Below are 14968 nucleotides of genomic sequence, written 5' to 3' on the forward strand. Positions count from 1 at the left end.
CTGCCCCAGTCTGGACCTTCATGCCAGCAATCTATTCCTTCATCTCTGCCCCAGCCTGGACCTTCATGCCAGCAATCTATTCCTCCATCTCTGCCCCAGCCTGGACCTTCATGCCAGCAATCTATTCCTCTCTCGCTGGTTCAACCTGGAACTTCAAACTCTTTTTCGCCTGAATTAATTAGGCCACATCCAAAAGCACCGCCTAGAAAAAGAGCACCAGGGGGAGGAAAAAGCGGAAGAGCTGTATCCTTACAGATACACCAGAAAAGAATAGAATAGAAGAAGCGCATTTGGCAAAGATAAAGAAAAAAACTGCACTGAAAGGGAAGGCTATTGGGGGGAAAAAGGCAACTATAAAAGGAAAAGTTAAGCGGCGTCTGCTTGATAATTCATCGGATTCAGAAAGTGATGAATGGTATTGTTTGATTTGCTTATCACCATGGTCAGACAGCAATAGGGAGACATGGGTTCAGTGCTTAGAATGTAAACAATGGTCACATGAACAATGTGTTGGAGACAAAAAGAAATGTTTCTATTATGTATGCCATAACTGTAATGATTCAGATAATTGTATTGATTGGTAAAGAATAGTAATGCCACATATATCGGATCAGTGTATTTTTTATTTTATTGATATGTGTTTGTAATTATTTCTTTCACTTAATTCCACTACATTATAGTAAATATCAAATTGATTCATGTATGTATCTTCTGAATTTTAAACCATGGGCGAACTTGCCCCAGGTGGTTGAATGTGCCCCAACCCCTGGGCGAACTTACCCCAGTGAAGGGGCACATTCGCCCACCTGAAGTAATGATCTTATTTCGTTAATAAATGCATCAATTTTGTGTATATTTAAAAACCAAAGGCATGCTTTAAATCAGAATGAAATAAAGTGATACGTCACCAAATCCCATTGTATTCCATCAGTAATTGACTTATCAGTGATACAAAATGACTAAAAGTGGACGAACTTGCCCCGGTCTCCCCTATTACCATTTTTCGGACAAAGACAACGCTGTTAACGGCCAGGTACTCATTTTACACCTGAGTACGGTGAGAGAATGTGAGTAAAGAGCCTTTTCCAAAGACTCAACCATGCGCCGAGTGCGAGGCTCGAACCCAGGACCTTCCGATCCGAAAGCGAGTGTCATACCACAAGACCACACAGTAGTAGTAGTAGTAGTAGTAGTAGTAGTAGTAGTAGTAGTAGTAGTAGTAGTAGCAGTAGTAGTAGTAATAGTAGAAGTAGTAGTAGTAGTAGTAGTAGTAGTAGTAAGAGTAGTTGTAGTAGTAGTAGGAGGAGGAGGAGGAGGACGATTTGGTAGAGGAGGTGAAGGAAATGGTTGAAGAGGAGGATTTCTGAAACAAGCATTACACAATGCAGTACAGCTATCTCTTAAGCGAAAAAAAATACCTATAGTATTCAATAAATGTTATTGTCCATGCACTGAAAAGGGTATGTGTCATTTTCGGTCTTGTCATAGTCACATGAGTAGAACGAAAAATTCGATATCATTTTAAAAAGCAGATATATCGATTTGATTAATTTCTAATTTCGATACGTAAACAACTCGACGCCCCCCACCACAGCAGTTTTCAACATGGCAGCGATCAGTGATGAAAAGAGTGATAAATCACTGTTCGACGAATTAACTGAAGCTCAAACACCCGAGCAATTAAATGACGATTGGGTTAATGTGGAAGACACCTCAACAGGTGTTCTTGAAATAAGGGAACCTGCACCGAGAGAACTACCTCCTGTTCCAAAACAAGGAAAAGAAAATCTACCTCCACTTCGAAAACGTAAGTAAACAATCTCACTCTCACAAAGAAAGTGAAAGAGCGTTTGTTTTGTATGTTGTCTTTACTCAATCTGCCTTTTTAAAAAAAAAAACTATTCCTTTATTTTCCCACCATTTCAGCTTATTGAGGGATAATGATAAGCTTTTAAATCAACATAACTTTAGGAATATAAATATTTATTTTATAGATTTAGATAGTTATTATTCCTTCTCGGAGAGATTCGTAGAGAAGATAGATCTAAACTAAACCACCTGCACTTTTACTTTTACTTTGCAAGTACACCTACGTCGATTAAAACTTAGAACATTAATACTTCAGGCAGGTAAATTTTGCGTAACGACAAGGTAAACTAAAATCCCTTATAACGACAGACGACACATGAAGTCTGCGTACATTTAAAAAACTTTTTTGCGATCAAAGTAGATATAGAATAGAATAGAATCATTTTAATTATCAGTACCAGGGCTTTAAAATGGACCTAATAAACTAATAATGCCGTTAAAAGAATTATGTAACATTATATCGGACATTGCACAATGTATATTGTTTGAGATAAAAAATATTAAAAAGGGATAAAAACAGATAAAAATCATTATAGACAATAATATAGATGAAAATTTTAATTTAAAAAACAACAAAAAACAAAAGGCCACCTCTCTTTTCAGTAGTACTGGGAATAGTGATTTCGTCTATTCGCAGTCGTACTGCGAATAGTGAAGTGGACTAAAATATCATTAATTTTTAATATATTTTCATTAATTTTTTTTTTCAGGATAGTATAGATAGAGGGGATAGTTTTCTTTTACTTACTGTGCCAATGGCATTATATCGTCATATCTTTCTTACCTCAACAAACAAAAGATATTGTCAGATCTCGCTGAGTTTTATTTCTGATTTTAAGTAGACACATGAAACCCAAATTCAGAAAGCACAGGATTTTGTTCCATTATCCACAATATCTTTCATACACCCTGAGACTGGTTGGCAATGTAGGTACTTGTGTGGTGCAAAACAGTTCCATACCTAACAATATTCACAGAGTGGTACCGAACATTATAGATTGAGGTAAAATGTTGACATACATATATACGTACACACATACTACACCCTTCTCTTTCAGCTCTTCATTTTTATTTTCCATCACAGGCGAGACATCTTGAACTTTGAACATTCTATCCTATTTTTACTTACCTCCTTTAATTAAAACCATCAACCGTTTTATAAAAAAAAATATTGAGAATTCGTATATATTTTCTATATATACAATGCAGGTTGAATATAACAGTGTTGAGGGAACCAATGAAAAGTCAATATATGGGACAAAAACATTATATGAAGGAAAACCAAAAGTATAATTAAACCAATCTGCGGAACATCTTTTTCGTTAATCTCATATTTTCACTCGCTGTATTTTTTCCTGGCATCTTAATAATTATGTGGGTCCCTGTCATGGTCTAAATGAGTGATGAAGAGCTATCTCGGCTACATGTATAAAATAAAGATGTGAAGAATAAGGCCCCCAGAATTTACTAGTTACTTTTAAAAAGAGAATTGACGATTTGTTTAAGATGATTTTAATAGAATGATGAAATTTTATTAAATGAGTCTTCTAATAAATGAATGGTGATCACCGTTACAATTGAGAATATAATGATATTACGTATCTTATGCGATCTTGATGAGATGATGATTATGTTAGATATTGCGGGCGGACTTGTGGGGTTCCTCTTCCAGTTTGAGAGTAGTTGCAGCTATTCCTCCGACGGGCTCAGGCTTGATAAATTCTTGACAGTGATTGAACTGGCAAAGGTGACAAAGGAAGCTCCTATGTCTTGATGGCGGAATTCAAAACTAGTGAAGTGCTCCACAAAGTCTTGAGAGTAAGATATAAATCTTGAAAACATCGATAATATGAAGAGTGGAATAGTATGGCCGTCAGGGCATTTGTTATTGAGAGAAGTGAGTGAGGTAGATTAGATCGATCAGCGTTTATAATAAGTGGCTACGTGACAGAAGGTAGAACGAAAAGTATTCACTAATTTGAAATGAATTCAAAGAGAAGACTATTAAAGGAAAGATGATCTAATATTAGAAGGTAAAGTTTTTCTAAGCCTATCAAAATATAACCGGAGTGAGATGAACTCAGTTCTTAATAAAATAAAACTTTATTAAAATAAATGTGAATCATCATTATTAATGTGACAGTCCCGATAGCTCAGTTGGTAGAGCACTTGCTTCACATGCAAAGGGACTGATATCGATCCCGGGTGCAGTTGAGTAGCTGGACTGTTAGATCTGGTGGAAAGTATTTGGCGATATACCATGTCCTATCCAAAGGGTAGCCAAAAATTGCTATTTTCCGTTTCATGCTATAGAAACTGTGATAAACTCCGGCTCAATGGGCCCAGTGGCTCGGAAGGGCTACTTTAATAGCATTGACAGACTTTTTTTGTTAATCGTTTGTTGTAGATCAATTATTGTCATTGTCAATAAAATGATAATGTCAATTTAAGTGCAGGTTTGTCAAATCTATATTGAAATAAAAGATCTGTATTTATGATGATACATAATTAATAGAGACAACAAAAAAAAAAAAGTGATATCCTGGTGCAATATTGATACATAAGTAGCCTTTCAAAGCCATAGGACCCATGGTGATGGAGTTAATATCGTTTTTTAAAAAAATTAAACCTACAATTTAGATTGCTTGCTACCCTTTGGATATGATTCTAGTCTATCGCATATTACTTTCTGTCCTATCTAACAGACCCAGCTACCCAATCACTGCTAGGTGGACGGGGGAGGGGGGGGGGGGGGGTCAGAAAAAAATTCTTGACTTAACCCAAGATGGATCCTGTAAAATGAGTGCTCCACAAACTATCAGGACCTCCAAAATTGGCATCGTCAATATTGGGTAGCTGGGTCTATAAGATCTGGTAGAAAATACTTTGGGATAGGCCACCATCCTATCCAAAGGGTAGCAAGCAATTGCTATTGTCCATTTCACGCTATAGAAACTGGGATAAACTCCGGCTCCATGGGCCTCATGGCTCTGAGGGACGACTTGCATGAGATGAAAATGAACATTTTGATTTATCACATTTCCATAAATTTACCATGTTAAATGCGCTTCCCAATGTTTCATATAATATTCCCCAAGCAGGTCGTTTGGAACCATAATAAAATATTTCCATGTCTTATTATAGTACCAGTCACCTTTTGTACTAACAACTCTTACAATTTCCACCAATGCCTATAGCCGGTTAATCATTCTCACTGTCCTGGGTGCAAGCCTCGCTCTGCGCATAGTTGAGTCCTTGGAATAGGATCTTTACTCGCATTCTGTCACCGTACTCAAGTGTAAAATGAGTACCTGGCTGTTAACAGCGTTGTCTCTGTCTGAAAAAAATTATAATATGGGCTAACAGGCGTCATGTCTTGTCCTACATGTTTAGTGTTGCTGTTGGCCAGGGGCCTCTTGTAAAGTGCTTTGAGCATGTTTAGCATATTGCGCTATATAAAAGCTCATTTTAAAAAAAAATATTATTTTTCTTTTATTCTGCTGAGAGTGTGCTAGAATCGTCCCTGTATAATCATTATAATAATGCTTTAGAAACAGGGAGATCACTCCCAGCTCCGTGGGCCTTATGGTCTGAATGACTGGAAATTGTGCGGCTATGTGGTCTAGTGGTATGACACTCGCTTTCGGATCGGAAGGTCCTGGGTTCGAGCCTCATGCTCGGCGCATAGTTGAGTCCTTGGAAAAGGTTCTTGACTAACATTCTCTCACCGTACTCAGGTGTAAAATGAGTACCTGGCCATTAACAGCGTTGTATTTGTCAGAAGAATTGTAATAACGCCAGGCGTCATGTCCCGACCTACATGTTTAATGTTGCTGTTGACCAGGGACCCCTTGTAAAGCGCTTTGAGCACATTTTAGTGGATATTGCACTATATAAAGCTCAAAGCTCAATTTTAGATTCGTTACATGTGGAAATAATGGCTAAGAAGTAATAGGAAGAAGAGAATGTGTATGTGTGTCTGTGTGTGTGTGTGCGCGTGTGTGTGATTATTTGTGTGTGTGTTTGTCTGAGAGAAAGACAATGAGAAGAGAGGAGAGAGAGAAGGGGGGGGGGGGGGTTGTGAAATTTTAAAACTAAAAAATAATAATTAATAAACTAATAATAATAAACAATAATAATAATAAATAATAATAATAAACAAAAGTTTTTGGAAGATTTTTCTATCCGCTCCCTTAGAATAAAAAGTGCGTGAAAATTACTTTGGACAATGCCATGTCACATCTAGACGTCTGAATTTTACACACAATTTTGGTTGGAAACTTTCCAAAATCAGGACACACGTGTATTGATATTTATTATAGTTTAGGTATGCACTGACATTTGAAGTAAATGTTTTACAGCCAAATTTGATTTTTAAAATGTTATTTTTGTGCCACATATTAGGTTTGCACTTATTGTAAAGTGAAATGTTACGAAAGGACAGCTGTGAAAATGGGTATTCCATTATTTGTATGAATCAATTACGTTGTGGAGGATATCGTCTGAAATAGATTTTTTATCAAAGGGAAGCAATGCAAGCATTACCGTTACTTTGACGTATTTACCGAGATAGCTCCCCTTTCGTGATAAGTTTCGCCGTAGGATTATTGGATAGCTGCTGACTGAAGAAAATCTGGGGGTTTTCTTCTTCTTCTTCTTCTTCTTCGTCCTCGTCCTCTTCTCTCCGTCCTCTTCTCTCTCTCTCTCTCTCTCTCTCTCTCTCTCTCTCTCTCTCTCTCTCTCTCTCTCTCTCTCTCTCTCTCTCTCTCTCTCTCTCTCTCTCTCTCTCTCTCTCTTTCTTTCTCTTTAAAATTTTCATTAACCACAAGTTTGTTTTTGAAAAAAAAAATTACTTGCGTCATACTCTCTTGTCCTACTTATTGATAGTTACTTATTGAAATAATACTTTTTGCAAAACGCATTGAACACGTTTAGAGAATACTACCCTGTAGGGAATGAGATTAGCGGAAGAGTAGCGACCCTGTGACGTCACAGACTATGGGTGACGCGAGGACGAGAGACGCATGCGCACAACCAACATGACGTTCTCTCTCTAATAACTTTTCCGCCGGTGACGTCACAGATTATGGGTGACGTCCAATCAAGGGACGCTACTCTTCCGCTAATCTCATTCCCTATGTATTATATATAGATGCTAATGTGTAAATCTGTGACAGCACTGGACTGGATTGATAAAGTTAATGGTGCTATAAAAAAATAAATAGATTCATGTGGAGATAAATTATAGTGAGTGTATAAATAAACAAACGAATAAGTAAATAAAGAAATAAATAATGTACAATGATTGAAAGGGCTTACGAATTAGCTTTACGCCCATTATTACCCATCGAGTTACTAAAGCACATTTATTGTCGCTTCACTGTCATTGAAATCTGAAAAGGCAAAGGGATGTAGATAGTGTATGAAACAATGTCTCAATTGGGGATGTTTTTGTTTGTTTTGTTTTGTTTTGTTCTTTTGTTGTTTGTTTGTTTTGTTTTTTTTTGTTTCTTTTTTTGTTTTTGTTTTTTTTTTTTTTTTTTTTTGTTTTTTTTTTTTTTTTTTTGGGGGGGGGGGGGGGGGTTGGATGTTGTTGTTTTTTTTTTTTTTTTTGGGGGGGGGGGGGGGGTTGTGTTTATTTGTTGTTTTTTTTTTTTTGTATTTTTCTTTCTGCATCGTCTCGCTATGTTTTACTCACACATTTCCACATTTTTATATTACACCGACATGCACTTATTTGCAGGTCTGATAACCCAATTCCTTATGGGCTCATTATTGTAATGGAAATCTAAAAAAAAATGAAGCTAAATATTGTCCATTACAACAACGTTAAAATGGGCCCATAAGGATGTTCGGATGTCAGACCTGCATATATGTACACGTCGTACTACACCAATGTCCGCTCCCTAATTCGTAACTGATATCGAAATGCATTAACAAGTCATCAGAATTTAATTTGTTTTATGCAGATTGATATTAATACGCAATTTCACGGTCTAAACTTAATATTAATCGTGTCGCTTTTAAACGCTTCATTCCCTTATCGAACCACATTCCCGTAATTTTATACTGGACAAAAGGACTTTTGGGCGCTCTTTTTTCAACTACCAAAGATCTGAGTCGAGTGGATTTATCTTGCTCTATCTTACCTAAACGCAGCGCCAGTGTCAAAGTTTCTCGATCGTTGTCACCCTTCCGGACAATGACCACGCACAACTTTGGATATTTAATTCCGTACCCCTCCCAACACTCCCTCCCCTCTTGCGACAGAAACACTTTCTGTCATCGATGAACACGCAGACAATATTATACACAAAACCAAAACACACCGCACCGTTTCCGGAAGCTGTGCCGTGCTGTGGTATCGATCGCCCCACATAATATCGACAATCCGATGTCGTCTGCCAGCCAGCCAGCCAAGACACCGACTGTGTAACACGGGTAGTATCGATCCGCAATGCCCGTCGCTGCCGCCCGCCATCACAAACCTCTCACCGTTAAAAAAAAAAACAGTTGGCTTCGGGATGTACAGTGTAACCTCGTAATACCACACCCCCTTCCCCATCCACCGCTGTACCCCCGGCCTCAAATGTGTCTCACCATCTCATTCCGGTACAACATCAGGGTGAACCCAATATTGAACACTGACTTTATAGTATAAATTAATAAAACCTTATTTGATTCAAAAGGCCCGTCGAAAATAATTAATGTATGCATATGATTCCTAGGATTTGTATTAACTCACTCAATCCTATAAATTTTGCTACTTTTAAAAATCGGAAAAAAATGTATTAAAAATGAGCATGAACATAGATAGTTTAATTGAACTATCATTAACATGCAATAACTAAAAACATAAGCTTTGATATTACGCCTATAATTTTAAATTTTAAATTAAATTTTAAATTGAGCTTTATATAGCGCAATATCCACTAAATGTGCTCAAAGCGCTTTACAAGGGGCCCCTGACCAACAGCAACACGTAACATGTAGAACGAGACATAACGCCTGTTAGGCGATATTACAAATTTTTTTTTCCGACAGAGACAACGCTGTTGCCGGCCAGGTACTCATTTTACACCTGAGTACGGTGAGAGCATATGAGTAAAGAGTCTTTTCCAAGGACTCAACTATGCGCCGAGCGAGGCTCGAACACAGGACCTTCCGATCCGAAAGCGAGTGTGATACCACAAGACCACATAACCGCACAAGTAACCCCGGATCAACTACGGATATAGTCGGTGTTTGGGTTGGGTGAGTTAAAAAAGATAAACAATGATAGATGGGGATGTTTTGTGAAGCGCTGTGAGTACGTATGGTGGCTATTGCGCCAATAAAATTACGTTTGTTTGTTTTTTCTTTTAGTCCATGTCCCGTGTCTGCTTCCCCTCACATGATGCAATTAATAATAATAATAATAATAATAATAATAATAATAATAATATAATAATAATAATAATAATAATAATAATAATAATAATAATAATAATAATAATAATATTAATGATAATGATAATAATAATGATGATAATAATAATAATAATGATAATAATAATAATAATAATAATAATAGTAATAATAATAATAAAATAATAATAATAATAATAATAATAATAATAATAATAATAATAATAATAATAATAATAATAATAATAATAATAATAATAATAATAATAATAATAATAATAATAATAATAATAATAATAATATCACTTTCGGGTGGGGCAAATGAATAGGAATTTTCTCTGGGACCGAAGGTGGCGGGGAGAGAGAGAGAGAGAGAGAGAGAGAGAGAGAGAGAGAGGGGGGGGGGGTAGAAGGAAATATAAGAGATTTTGTGCCATGTCTTTCACAATCTCTCTTTACCCTTTCTACCTCATTTACGAAACTGTGAACAACTGGGTGTTGAAACGGGAGTAAATCAATTCATGTCCTGGCGGCCGCCTTTCCTTAGAACTAACTCAAAATGTGTTGAAAGGTCAAGGGGCGGCCGGGGGGGGGGGGGGGGGGTGTAATATATAAACAATAAACAAAAGACCTAGTTAACGAGTAAAATATCAAGATGACGCATGTCAGTTACGGTTTGAACCCGACTCCAAGGCAGATCACACTTTGCGAACCTTCGTTCGTTTGGGTTCCTCTTCTTTTATCCTCAACGTTTTAAAAATGTAATATTAAGAAAGAAAAAAAGAAAAAGAAAAATTAAACATTAAAATAGTTTATGTATACAAGGCATTGGTCTTTCACCCTCACGCCCACTTTACATCAAGTACAGTGGTGTATGATTAAAATGAGCACACTTGAAACGATCGTCTGTACAATATCTCGTATTTATTTTGTCTTTTTTTTTTTTTTTACATTATCGAGTCCTCCAATTAAAAACCCGTTGTCAAAATAAATAAATAAAATAAATTCTCTTTATTCATCCTTAAGGGGAAATTTGTCTTTAGGGTCTATTCCAAGGTAGGATTGGAATATCCCAGGCGATAGCCGTAGTGCATGCAGTGCCGCATTGTGAGCTAGGGCGAGGTGACTTGCTCAAGGCCACACTACAACGAGCCTGTGTTATCTATGGGGATAGTCGAACTTGATACCTTTTGGGTACGAAGCAAAATCCGTACCGCTGAGCCACACTGCCCCCTGTGGAGGTTGCAGGTTACCTAAAAGATTTGTCCTATTTCAATTGATGACTTTTTCTATTCATCAGAGGGTTTCACCACCTAAATGGAGGTGAAAAGTGTCATCTATAGATTCGAGAAATATCAAAATCTAGAGGTGCATAATTGAGTCAATAAGATTTACAGTAAAATAAAGGGAGTAAATATGACTTTTATAAAAGATACATAAAAAAAGTAAACGACGTTTCGGCCTTTGGCCTTCTTCGGGTAAACAAGAAAAGAATATATTATGTTACATTACATTGGCAAATACGAGAAACGATGTGTCTGTGTGGGGGGGGGGGGGGGGGGGTAGTTATTATTGTTTTAGAAATGGTTGCTTATTGTACTCATTTCGTACTTTTTTTTTATTTACCCTTTTTTAAGATTATAAAAAAAAAGAAACAAACCCAACTTACTAATGCACCTCCTGTTGTTTTTCTTTTTCTTTGCTTTCTTTCGAACTTTTCAGAATGAAACTCTTCTACTTTTGATCGTCTGCCTTATTTAGATTTTATACTCATATACTCCTCCTCCTCCTCCTCCTCTTCTTCTTCTGCCTCTTCCTCCTCGTGCACTTACACTTACACTGGAGGACGCGGCTTTGACCCCGGTGTCGGCTTCTTGATTTGCTTTTGTTTTTCCTTGAGCAAGAAATTCAGCACTCGCTGCTCTGCGGCTGACGCCAGTTATCACGTTACTTTTTTTTTTTGTTTGTTTAGATAGACCCTGAAGACAAATTACTTCTTGGGATTAATAATGGGAATTTATTTATTTTATAGTTGTTTTCCTTAAAAGATCTGTAACAGCGATGCGAATTGGGCTTCATTGGAAAAGAAAAGAGTAATCGATTTATCGCTGTTGCAATGTCATTACTCACAAATTTCGATTTTTTTTGTGTGTGTTTTGTTTTGTTTTGTTTTTATTTCAGTCGTGTTTCCGTGCATTATTGTCTTGAATAGTGTGTTCAATAGATTTTGGCATCTCGCTAGCACCGCCGGTATCAAGCAGCAGACGTGATTCTGCCACGATGTGTTGTGCATGCGATGCTCCTCATCAAGTGTGTTGTTTTCCCCAATACTGCTGGTTACTCTACCGTTGTTCGATTAGGCTTAGAAACCATACACGGATAGTGTTATCATCAGTGCGATCAACCTGTTGTTATTACACTTATTATGTAGGAATTCAGATGTTTTGGTTTCAAATTGGATGTTTTTAAAAAAATGTTTTATAATCTTGTCAATGTGCCTGTTTGTGAGTGCGTTCGTTTCGTCAACCGGTTTAGTTATTTCGAAACGACCATAACATTAACATCGACACAGTGTATCCGGGTCCAAGGTTTCTTGGAATCGATTTTCCTCCATTCCTTATCGTCGGAGCAGTGTGTTTTTTATACGTACAATATTTCTGATGTCGGTGACTAACAATGATAATAAGAGGAAGAAAAAAAAAATAATAATAATAATAATAATAATAATATCTAATAATAATAATAATAATAATAATAATAATAATAATAATAATAATAATAATAATAATAATAATAATAATAATAATAATGATTTATAAGCAAAGAAAAAAAAGAAAAAGAAAAACAAAACAAACAAAAAAAACAGTAAAGGGATTTAATATGTGAAAGAAAAATCCCGATCTTTCTTTATTCTTAAAAAACAAAACAACATTGAAATCTGTCTATGTCCTATCATTTCCACATTCTTTCTTTACATCTTCAATGCCTCCTCCTCTTCCTCTTGCTCCTCATCATATTCTTCTTCTTCCCTTCGCCTCCCCTTTATTTTTATTCCTCCTCCTCCTCCTCCTCCTCCTCCTATTCCTCCTCTTTCCCCTCCCCTCAAAACAACAGAAATCATATATCAATCCACACTTCCTGAAGCCTGTCATATTTTTATTTGTTATTCTTTCGTTTATTTAGAAAGACGTACGCTTTTTGATATAGCACAATTCCCACTGAATGTGCTCAAACTTTGGGTGGTTTGCAAGAGATCCCCAACAGATATTGTATATTGTTTTTACTGACTAGGTACTCATTCTACACCTGAGTCTGGTGAGAGAATGTGAGTAATGAGACTTTTCCAGTAGGAACTCGACCTTGCACCACTATTAGAGGCACCATTAGATACCGTCGCCTAGACATTCCACGAAGGAATAAGATTAAGATAATCCATTGAATGAACAAGATGTCTGATGTCAGCAGGAATTATCCATTTTATCCAAAGTGATCAAATTGGGAATAATCTCACCCAAGGGGGGGGGGGGGGGGGGGGGGGGAAGAAAGTATCTCTGAAGCGGGGTTCGAATCCGGGACCTTCCGGATCACAGTGCAGTGCTTTAACCACTCAGCCCCCAACTTACCTATAGATTGTTATTGCATCCAGTTGTTTTTGGTTTTTTTTGTCCACACCATCTAAGTTTGATGAGGTCTTTCGACCTCCCATTGTGGGTGGAGAGGCCACTGTTGCTGCATCTTCTTCTATCCCCCTATACCTATTCTCGTTCCCAAGTTCCTTTCTGTCCTTGTTTTGGAATGAGATTACTTGGTTTTGTTCTGGCTCTGTCCGGAATCCTTGGCTGAGAGGGAAACAGTCAAGTCAAATGTGTAGTATTCGTTTTGGGAGATTCTATATATTTGTAAATCATCTATCTTTCGTCTACTGTCAGAATTTTTTACTTAAATATAATTTGTAAACGTTAGAGCGTATTGTGCGGCTATGTGGTCGTGTGGTATGACATTCGCTTTCGGATCATAGTTGAGTCCTTGGAAAAGGCTCTTTTCTCGCATTCTCTCACCGTACTCAGGTTTATGAGTACCTGGCCGTTAACAGCGTTGTCTCTGTCGGAAAAAAATATTATCACCTAACAGGCGTCATATCTCGTTCTACATGTTACGTGTTGCTGTTGGTCAGGGACCCCTTTGAGCACGTTTAGTGGATATTGCGCTATATAGAAGCTCAAGTTTTTTGGGATTTTTTAAAATTATTGCTCTAAGTGGGATTGTGTGCTAATGTCTGGATGAGACTTATTTTGGGTGATTTCAAATTAAGCACACCGATAGTCCCTATTTGAACCAATCCATGTGCCTTGGATAATTTTAATTTGGATTTTAATTTTAATTTTGTTGTTGTTGTTGTTGTTGGTGTGGCTATCTCCTTTTCTACAGTATTTTTTTAAATTACCGCTGATAAAATGACCAAAAAGTGTCTCCAGCGTTGTAAAACCCTTAAAATCAAGATCAAAAACTAAGTTTAACTTAGGTTCCTGACTTTCAGTGTTCATTATCTGTCGATGTTTTAGAATTCTACCTCTTTCGTCTCATATTTTAGTAGTTAAACACGGAGCTTGTAACTTTAGGTCGAATGTTCGACTGCCACCATTATGGGCGGCGCAAAGCTGAGTCCTTGGAAAAGGCCCTTTATCCAAATTGTCATACAACAACCATTTGTAAAATAGGCCTAAGTACATAATAAGCGTTAATTGTGTTATCACTAATTATGATAGCACCCTGAAGGCGTTATGCCTCGTCTAGATGTTGCTGTTGGCTCGGACTTGGAGCCACTTGTTATATAGCCTTGAGCACATTTCGTGGATTTTCCTCTCTATTTAATAGCTCAGCCTAGGCAAAATTCAATGCATTCTTTCCAGGATTCCAATTTACACAGACATCGGTGGAAAAAAAGAAATAGATCACAGTACCGGAAGTTGAAATGGTGATAATGGTTCACTATTGATTTCACTTATTGGAGCAAATAGTCTCAAAACGGTATTATGTCGGAGTGACCCTTGCTTACAAACTTACTTACTTATTTAGACCCTTCACTCCAGCTGGAGCATCGGCCATCGACGAATAGGGAATGAGATTATCGGAAGAGTAGTGTCCCTTGATTGGACGTCACCCATAGTCTGTGACGTCACCGGCGGAAAAGCTATTAGAGAGAGAACGTCATGTTGGTTGTGCGCATGCATCTCGCGTCCCATCCACCTTGTCCGACCATGTGTCATCTTCTCAGCTTCTCTCCACGTTAAGCCTTCAGTTTTTAGCTCCTCTATCAATTCCCTTCTCCAGCTATTTCTAGGATGCCCGGAATGGCCCTGATGCTTACAATTGGGTTTTAAGCCAAACGCATGATATACACTTCTGGTTATAAGTAATGCATTTATTGAAGAGAGTTTGAGTTTTGTTTCTCACACCTCAAAAAACTACATTTTCATAATTTTGGTCATTTTTACTTTAACCGGATAACCGCCGTACTCTGGAAAGGCGCGTATTAAGAAAATTGGCCAGAAAACTCGTCCTCCAAATATCGATCGATTTAAATAACCCTCATCTTGGCAAAAACTCTCAAACCCGGGACTTCAACAAAGACCTCGCCAGGTTCCAGGTTTGAGAGATTTTGCCAAGATGAGGGACATTTAAATCGATCGAT

The 14968-nt window shown here is 37.3% G+C and overlaps 1 protein-coding gene across 1 annotated transcript in view; it reads left to right on the forward strand.

The window, feature by feature from the left end:
- The first annotated feature begins 1589 nt into the window (after nucleotides 1-1589).
- The window catches only part of LOC144972314 (RUN and FYVE domain-containing protein 2-like), an 82427-nt gene continuing 69048 nt past the window's right edge, over nucleotides 1590-14968 (forward strand). The window contains 1 exon segment of the mRNA XM_078913407.1: nucleotides 1590-1807. Within this exon segment, the coding sequence (XP_078769533.1) occupies nucleotides 1606-1807 (202 nt within the window). The 5' untranslated portion in view covers nucleotides 1590-1605.

Source organism: Berghia stephanieae, chromosome 5 (assembly GCF_034508935.2).
Source record: "Berghia stephanieae isolate SIO BIC M18660-M18661 chromosome 5, UCSD_Bste_1.3, whole genome shotgun sequence".
In the NCBI taxonomy this organism is placed as follows: domain Eukaryota; kingdom Metazoa; phylum Mollusca; class Gastropoda; order Nudibranchia; family Aeolidiidae; genus Berghia; species Berghia stephanieae.